Source organism: Lagenorhynchus albirostris, chromosome 15 (assembly GCF_949774975.1).
Source record: "Lagenorhynchus albirostris chromosome 15, mLagAlb1.1, whole genome shotgun sequence".
NCBI lineage: Eukaryota > Metazoa > Chordata > Mammalia > Artiodactyla > Delphinidae > Lagenorhynchus > Lagenorhynchus albirostris.
This window is the reverse complement of record NC_083109.1, coordinates 67,597,839-67,607,429: the sequence shown is the minus strand read 5'-3', so window position 1 is coordinate 67,607,429 and position 9,591 is coordinate 67,597,839. Positions and strand designations below refer to the sequence as shown.

Below are 9,591 nucleotides of genomic sequence, written 5' to 3'. Positions count from 1 at the left end.
GGGAAAGGAGGCGGGGAGGGATAAATTGGGAGATTAGGATTGACCTATATACACTGCTATATACTAAATAGATAACTAATGGGGACCTACTGTATAGCACAGGGAACTCTACTCAATACCTAGTAATGACCTACTTGGGAAAAGAATCTAAACTGATTCACTTTGCTGTACAGCAGAAACTAATACAACATTGTAAACCAACTATACTCCAATAAAAATTAATTTAAAAAAAGTGAATAGGAAGTGGGGAATTAAAGAAAGAGCAGATTATTCCTTCAAGAAGGTTGACAATGAAAGGAAGGAGGAATGGTGATATTAAAGATACATCAAAGGCTACTGGAGGAGGTCTCTGGCCTTGTTTTTAGGCTAGGAGAAACTTTGGCATGTTTATGGGCTCAAGGGAAAGAGCCAGAAGCAAAGGAGAGGTTGAAGATGTAGGGTAGAAGAGAGGACTGGTGGTACAAGGTCCCAGGGGGAACAGGAAGGGATGTGACAGTAGTGCAAATGCGCTGGGAGGAGGGAGGGATGACTGGTGGGCTGGTGGGGTGATGTGTGCAAGAAGCTGACATAGTTTATGCTTACACATCCTTTGATGGGAGTGCTACTGAAAAGCACCAGCGCTCTCCCGTAAATCTTACCCAGCTGCTAAGGACTTGATCTCAACCTTAATAATGAACCTTTTCCCCTACAGTCCATCTAGGTTGACATTTTCTCTTTATGTGTTTGCTGAAGGGAAAAGTAGCTCTCCCAAAATATGTCATTTTAAAAGAGGTGATTTATTATGTTTGACCAAAAGAATTAAATGTTATCCAGAAATACAGAGAGGTTATGGGAAGAGAGGTTTCCAAACATGAACTTGGTAGGCTATCAAGCTCTTCCTGAGTGCTCCTTCTGAGACCATCATAGATCTGGCCCATGGGTCTGCCACAGAGCATGGCCAGGAAGGTGTAATCAGAGGCTTTTGTGTCACTGGTGACTTAGGCAGATCTTATCGGCCCTAATCCTTGGACTCCAGTCAGATTTTTGGCACCAGTTTTCTGCAGAAATGGAAGGCTGCTACTTGAGGTGGAGCTTGGCCATTTATTCACTGACCATTCCAAAGAGGTGATACAATTGCTCTTCCAATTGCTTAATAAGCAGTGAAGTGGTGGTGATTAAATCAGCCTGCAGCAGAAGCCTGGGGTGGACTGCTAGCACGGCCATAGAGACTCTGGTTGGCATCACCAACAGCAGGGTGATTCCGGGGTGTTTCTTTTCCATCCCCCTGATTGATGAAAGTCTTGGCTCAAGTATCACCTCCAAAGAGAGGCCTTCAGAGACCACCCTGGCTATAATGACACACCTCCCATAGCTCTCATTATCCCCTTCCCTGTTTTATTGTCCATTATTGTACTTATCATTACTTCCTGGAGGGTTTTTTTTTCCGTGGGCGGGTAGGGGGTTGTATTTTTTTTGTTTGTTTATTGTACATTTTCCCACTAGAATGTAAAATCTGAAAATAGACTGCCCAGTCTGGCTTGCTCACTGCTGTAGCCTCAACAACTAGCACATAACAGATTCTGGATATTTTAATGAATACATAAATAGAAATTACAACAGTAGGATCATAGTATGCATTCTATTTTAAATTAAAGGCACTACCTTTTATTTTACTTGAATTTAACAAAAGTAAAAAGAAACTGAAGGCATTGTTGAATTGTTCATCCAGGCAGTATTCAGAGTTTGGAGCCATTGTTCTATATGTTTGGATTTCATTGCCGAGAAATATGAATGAATTAGCACGCTTAAACTTTCTCCCACTTACCCATTTTTGTGAGCTATATTATTTATATTGTCAAGTTTTAAAATATGTATATTGCTTTTATTGTAATTCCCACATTTATTAGTCTTAGTTATATATTTACATCAATTCATATTTTCACATTCTTATTTTATACTGAGTTTTGACCTATTAAATAATTTAAAAAATAATTTTAATAGTTTTGACCTATTAAATAAATTTAATTATTTAATCATTTTAATTTAAATTAATTTTAATTCTTCTATGGAAGAATCGCGGCATCAAAACTTTTCTTTCTTTTGGCCGTGTCCCGCGGCTTATGGGATTTAATTTACCGACCAGGGATCGAACCTGGGCCCTCGGCAGTGAGAGCGCGGAGCCCTAAGCACTGGACCGCTAGGGAATTCCCGGCATCAAAACTTTTAAATAAATGTATTTCAGAACTTTCAGAGAATAAACAAAAATAAGTTCCTTTCTTGCGTCAGTGATTATAGTGTTTAGGGAAAGAACATCTTCGCCCTTTTAGCTCTGGCTCTAGCAGCCATTCGCCTCCGGACCTGGAGGGCAGGACAGTGCGCGCCCTGAGGGCGCAGTGCAGCCAGGAGCCGCCAGGGGCCGCTACCGCGGGCGGCTCGCGACAGTGCCTCTCTATGCGTCACCTGTGCGGAGCTCAGGAGGATACCCGACCGGAGGGCGCGGCGCAGTGCCTCCTGGGTCGGCGTAGGCATGGCGGCTCGTGTCCTTTGCGTGTGTGTCCGCCGACTGCCCGCCGCCTTCGCGCCGCTGCCCCGGCTCCCCACTCTGGCGGCGGCCCGGTCACTCTGCACTACCCTGTTCCCCGCGGGGGCCAGAGCGAGGCCTTGGGCTCCGCATCCGGCCTCGGTGCTCACGCAGGTGATTCGCGGTGACTTTGGGGGGGCTTGGCTGGGGTCAGGCGTCGGGCCCGCTCGGGGTGGTGGGGACGGGCCAGGCAGCTGGGCCGCAGCTACTGTGGCTGCTGTTGGCGGGAGTGACCCGGGGACGCCTGCTCGCTCTCCGTCCCACTGCCTAAAGGTGCTTGGTTGATCCCTGCCGGGACCCGGGTGACCTAGCGATTACGGGCAACAGCACAGACCTTCCAGTCAAACACCCTTGAGTTCGAAAGCTGACCCCGGAACTTTGGAAAAGCCTTGTAACCTCGCTAAGCCTCAGTCTGAACCGTAAAAATGGGATACTAGTTTCTACCTTGTGGAGTTTCAGCGAGGTTTAGAGGAGATCATACAGGTAAAGTACCGAGGGCAGTGCTTGGTAAGCTCTCACAATACTGGTTGCCGTTAATTGTAGTGATAATGATAAATACCGTGATAGCTTTCTAGGAAAAAATAATGACGGGGTGCAGAGAGGAAGACACCCTGGCCTACAGCCTTCTTCACAGCAGTTCTCTCCCTGGATTTCTCCCTGTGGCTCCTTTTGCCTGTTTCTGGGTCTCTTGGAAGGATAGGAAACAAGTAGTATCTAGTTTTTTTGTTTTTTTTTTTAATCGGATGAAACCTTTTTGAGACTGAAACTCTCCTTAGGTCAGTGATTCTCAACCCTGGCTGCACATTCAAGTCACCTGGGTAGCATGAAAGAGAAAGAAAAATAAATCCCTCGTGGGCTCTCCCCCTCCCCATCTGATTTACTCCTCTTGGATGAGGCACTGACATGTTTTTTGTTTAAGTTCCCCAGGTGATTCTGAAGCGCCTCAAGGTTAAGAACTGTCGTCTTAAAGTAGGATAGACTCCCAAGGTTTAGTTGAGAATTCCCTTTTCAAACTCCAGGACTTCATGTAATTGTGGTTTCAATCTTGACTAAGATATGAGAATAAAAACTAAGGATGCCCTGGCCAAATAAGTTAGAATCTCTAGAGGTGGGGCTTGGTCATCGGTTTTTGAAAGTTGCCAGTGATTCGTTTATGCAGCCAGTGTCAAGATTTACTGACAGTGTAGTGGATTCATTCAGGGGGCATTGTCTTATCGATGAATCAAAAGGTTAAAAGTGTCACCTTGAAGTTGAGTTAAAAGAGCAGTGTGGGGCTTCCCTGGTAGCGCAGTGGTTGAGAGTCCGCCTGCCGATGCAGGAGACACGGGTTCGTGCCCCGGTCCGGGAGGATCCCACGTGCCGCGGAGCGGCTGGGCCCGTGAGCCATGGCTGCTGAGCCTGCGCGTCCGGAGCCTGTGCTCCGCAGCGGGAGAGAGATTTGAGATACTACTCCATCATGGCAAAGATCAGAATGGCTCATTATTTAGTTGGTGGCAACAAGGCAAGCCCACTTGGAAGGAAAATAGATTGGAGTGTATGCCTGTCAGGCTCCATCATCCTCTTCTTTGGGTTGGTACTGGCTTCATTTGTCTTGGCCAAAGTCAGTGTAATTACTGCTGGGGCCAAATTAGATCCTTTCAGTGTATGGTTTTCAGTGTGAGCTGCCTTTCAGTTCACCCTGACAGCTCTTGGCATGAGTTATTTTGACTTGGGTATTAAAGGTGGCAGTGCCTTACAGAGGCAGTGCACTGCTTAAGATGCCATGGGAAGCCTTAGGCTCTTCTGCAGGCCCTGGATGGTTTTAGTGGCAGTGTTACTGAGCGGAACCAATGTCCAAAGCCTGACGGCTGAACAGAGGAAAGAAGGGGGCCGGTCCTGGCTCTGAGGGGAAAGGAGATCCATTTTTATGCTTTTGAACTGCTAGGGCTTCTGACACTACCCAGCATGAGGCCTCGGTGTGTCCTAATGGCCACAGAATCAGATGAGATGGGTTTGCTAACCCCATGAAAGCTTTGTGAAAGACATCTGTAGGCCAATGCCTTTACTTAGAGGCATTTCAGCCTCAACAGCAGTGCTTCCCTCCCTTGGTCTAGGTTCCAGGTGGAGTTACACTGCTGTGCCGCCAGTATAGTGATGCACCCCCTTTGACATTAGAGGGCATCAAGGACCGTGTTCTTTACGTCTTGAAACTCTATGACAAGATTGACCCAGAAAAGGTAATTGATGTGGTTTAAATGTTTTGTCTTTAAATGAGTATTTAGTCACATGGTACAAAATCCAAAGGGTTTAAAGGACATTAAGTAAAAAGTCACCCCAGGCACCCAGTTCTCCTGGGAGGTGCCAGTTGACCTGACTTCTTGAGTATTTTTCCAGAGATTCTCAGTGCATATGGAAGGGCATATATATATACACACACACAAGCACATGTATGTATATTATATGTACTATGTGATCTATATCTCCCAACCTTTTAAAAAAACACAACCGGTAGTACACTGTAAATACTGTTGTGCACCTTGCTTTTTTAACTTAACTCTTCTTGGAGTTTTTCTCACAGTGCTACCTTAAAACATTCCTTCTTTAATAACAGAATCTGTGGTGTGGGTAGGGTAGTTTGTTTTGATGTGGTTTTTGAAGAATTCTTCCTGGTGATCTTGAGGTCTAAATTAAAGACAGGGTGATAATAGACACTGTGTGCTATTCTTGAGGGAGCAGAATTCACTTCTAAGGTGTGGTGTCTTAGTGGTAAGGCAGCAAGAAAAACCAGACTCTCAGATGTCATTCAGAACAGTGATCAGAGATCATCATAAAATATAGAAAGTGAATTCATCATCAGCTTTATATATATTGCTAACCATTTCAAAATAAGGTAGAGTAAGTTAACATATAAAGCACGCCAAGTGTGGGTTGGCACACGTTCAATGTATAATGTTAGTTGTGGCTCTTTATGTTTAAAATATGGCCTCTTTATATTAAAAAATCTTCTGTATAATGACTGATATTTCACCATTCAGTTATCTTGAGAAACAAACGCTCTCACAGACTGAATTTTGCGTTTGGTGTTTCTTTTCTTGCAGCTCTCAGTAAATTCCCATTTTATGAAAGACCTGGGCTTAGACAGTTTGGACCAAGTGGAGATTATCATGGCCATGGAAGACGAATTTGGTAACACACGTGGGCTGAGTCTTGGACCTGCCCGTCGTGGCTCTTGATTTCGGTGGATTAAATGCAGAGGAATGCTGGGAGCCTGATTGGGGTTTGCAACAGTCGTGCCCACCCCTGCCCCACTCCTGCTTACTGTCGGGGGAAGTGATTATTAGGGACAGTGCACTTACTTGGAGAGCACTTATTGCAGGTCCGCAGAGTGCCCGGTGTAATACCAAGGGCTGAGCGACCGGAAGAGGCATGGGGGAGTGTGGCACAGAGATTCTTGAGGTGGGTCTCCAAGATGAGGGCATAGCCTCACCTGTGGAGAAGCTGATGACACCTCGGTGCACCGTCTCCCTCCTCCCCACCTCCCCGATGAGCTAGGCCTAAATGTCTAGAGAAGTGCTGGGTGTGCCGAGGATAGGGCGTGTGCGTGCACAGACTCATACACGCTTTGGTTTCCTGCAGTGCCTCCCATGCACACTCCAACTTACCCTTGTCTGGGACGGTTAGTTGTGCAAATGAGACCTTTACAAGGTTCCACGGCCCATTTTGGGGATGAATTGCCTGAGTGGAAGCCAAGGGACTTCTGTGCCTTCCTACAGAGCGGAACTTACAGTTCCTCAGAGAGTATGCTAACTAGAGGGATGGCATTGGTTAGGGCTACAGGGTTTCTTTTGGGGGTAATGGAAATGTTTTAGAATTAGATGATGGTGATGGTGCACAACCTTGTGTATATACTAAAAACCATTGAATTTTGCACTCTGAATGGGGGAATTTTCTAATATGTGAATTATATCTAAAATGTTGCCTGGAAACGTAACAGGCTCACAACTTAAATGCGATTCAGGGTTGCTGGAAATTTTTGATGTACTTCTGGGTATTGCTGAAGTGTTAGATACTTTCAGTTCTAAAGGACTGGCATTTCCTACACTAACGCATTGTTGCACATTTTACTTTCAGGGTTTGAAATTCCTGATATAGATGCGGAGAAGTTAATGTGCCCACAAGAAATTGTAGATTACATTGCAGATAAGAAGGATGTATATGAATAAAATATCAGGTAAATAATTTATGGAATTATGTTCTCCCATAGAATTAATCCCTCTGTGTTTCTTCAATAAAGACAGACTTGGGAAGAAATGGAAAAATGGAAGTGCTTGACAGATTTTCACTGGTTATAAAATGCAGGCACCTTCTGGTTATCTGCCACTCCAAGGAGGCCAGCCCTAGTGATCATCTTTCTCCTCCAGAGGTGTTGACAGCAGTTCACTCCTGGACAGGACTCTCTGTCAGCCCTCCTCGTAAAAGCAGCCTCGTACAAAAAACTGAGCAAGGCGACCCAGAAGCAGAGACCTCTGCCTCCCTCAGTTACCCACCCAAGGGTAACTGTCCAGGAAGCTGAGATGGCCTGGCTCTTAATTAGGCAGGAGAGGCCTTGTGGGTAAGAGGATGGACTCTAGCGTCAGACACCCAAGTTTATTCTCAGCTCTGCAACATTCTGTAAGCCTGTGGTCTTGGGCAGGCTGCGTAGCCTCTGTAGGTCTCAGTTTCCTCATATGTAAAATGGGGATAATGATAGGACCTACCTGGGGCTTCTGTGAAGGTAAAATTGAATAGTGTGTGTAAATCACTTAATACAATGCTTGAGGTAAAGAAGCCTCATGATAAATATTGGCTATTGTTCTTTAGGCTGTAGAATAATCAAGTGATCAGACTTGTAAAATAAAACATTTTATTAGAGTCTATAACCTTAGTCATCCTGGATTTAGCACCTCAGAGATTATCACTTAAAAGTCAGTAGCACCAGAGAGAAACACTGAACTTGTCTTTTGCCAGACCCCTTTTCTTCACTGAGAGAAGACTCAGAAGATGCTGGCGAGTGTCTGGAAGTGAGAACGCATCTCTGCATCATTGCTGACTTTGACAGAGTAATTCTGTTTAGACTTGTACTTAAATTGTCTTAAGTGTTTTTGCCTGTTGAAAATAAATCTATAAAACCAGCATTTTTCTGTCTTCAGTTTTTAAATTACGTCTCTAAAGTGCTTGCTTTATATTGATGTTGCTTGGCATTTTTAGAGATTTGTCTATTTGTCATTGGTATTCGTGCATATCAAAAATATGACTTTTCCAGCAGGGTACTTGAAACAAGTTGCTCTCCCATCACCTTCAGCATGAGGAATGAATTAGTGATAAAAAACATTTTGCCTCAAATACATTTGTGCCTCCGTTAGTTTACTGATTATTCCATATATCAGCTGACACCAGCGTGTGGGACTAATTTTTCATCCCTGTCCTAAGGATCCATTTCTGAATTAATGGAATTTAGTAATTTTGGAGGATAAAAGGTTCTCTTTCCTCCTAGAAGATTACTTTGACATTGTGTCTGTTTGTCATATATCAGTATTAACTTGTGCTCCTTTTATTCCTAGCACTGCGTTAGGTCTTTGGAATTAATGTAGGCAGTTGCCTAGCTCTTGATGAGATTTAACTTGAGAGACCTATGATAAAATACTTCTCTACTTTTCCCGAAACTTCTAGTTTGTAGGAGGGAGGAGACCGAGGTCTTGTAGTTAAGTGGGAAGTAGCGTTACAGAGGTGGAGGGACTGGCTGAGTAACCCTCAGCCGGCAGAGAAGCTTCATGGCTGAGGGATGACATGGCAAGATTCTGCAGTCTGGTCTGGGGTTCAGGCCACACTCCCACCTGCTTCTCCTTCCTGGAGGTACCCAATGTTGCCAGTTCCTTCTGTGTCACTCTAGAATTACTACAGACAAGGTCAGGCAGCTGTATTTCCAGCCTTTTTCAGTAATAGGAAGCATTCATTGTTATACTGCATTTTTTTTAATATTGATACTTAAGGTGTTCTTGGAAAACTGCCAGATTGGAGCATAAGGCACTGCCTCGTTCTTTTTCACAACTGCATTTATTCAGCAAATAGTTTGAGTGCTTATTAGGCACTAGAGGTCCAACAGGCAACAAAACAGGCTGCACAAGACTCCCTTGTTGGGAATGTACCATAATTTAACATCTGGGGTAAATGTCCTTCTCGCTATTTTTTTAACCTCCATGGCAGCTGCACATTTTACCAAAAATTGCATCTGTGTTTATTGCTGCCTAAGATCATGAAGTCTAGCAGTACTTCCACCGAAGTGACTGCTTGCTAACCTCTTAACCATACACCTGCAGTGAAACAGCCCATTCACATCATTCTATAGCTGTTCTAAGTCCCAAGGGAGCCAGAATGAGAAAAAAAAAAACACTGAATCACACACATCACTCATTGATGATGCTATTAAAGATCTGGGTGTTCAAACAACAGCAGAGGCCCTTCTGGTTTAAAAACTTGCTGCAAAGTTCTTTGAGAGACCTGTGTGCCACTATACATAGGCAGCAAACTGGCCAAATGTAGCATTCCAAAGTGCGTGAATTAGAATAAATGGGATTGTGTGCATAGTTTTTAATCGTCGAGGATCAGTGTGTCTGCTGTAGGCAGGGCCTTTGAGAGAGGGTGGCTGGGAGGCCTGTCATGACCTGTGTGTGGCCCCATCGCTCTTCTGTGTCTCCCAAACAGCCCGTGCACTCATGTACCCAGTGAAACAACGATGTGCTCACCATGTGCGGCACACTCCCCGAGGCAGGGCCTCGGTACACAAGGATAAGATTGTCTCTGCTCTCAGGTAGCTCGCCATCTAATAAGGGAGACAGTTAAAATCCACATGATGCTTCACATTCAGCATCACCGATACCTGACGTGATGAACTGAGGACATGTCACCTCTGGTGCTGATAAAACTGATCATGAGGAAACAAATCCAGAAGGTGGGACTTTAAAAGAAACCCAATGATATGGGACAAAAAGGACAGGGTAACTAAATTAAAGGAG

General features: G+C 44.6%; 1 protein-coding gene across 1 annotated transcript; it reads left to right on the top strand.

Annotated features, from left to right (window-relative positions):
* Positions 1–2,470: 2,470 nt before the first annotated feature.
* Positions 2,471–7,710, top strand: NDUFAB1 (NADH:ubiquinone oxidoreductase subunit AB1). Its single transcript, XM_060124048.1, has 5 exons — positions 2,471–2,674; positions 4,654–4,776; positions 5,638–5,725; positions 6,671–6,770; positions 7,547–7,710. Exons 1-4 carry the CDS (start codon positions 2,507–2,509, stop codon positions 6,760–6,762), a joined length of 471 nt encoding a protein of 156 aa, XP_059980031.1. The 5' UTR covers positions 2,471–2,506; the 3' UTR covers positions 6,763–6,770; positions 7,547–7,710.
* Positions 7,711–9,591: the final 1,881 nt, after the last annotated feature.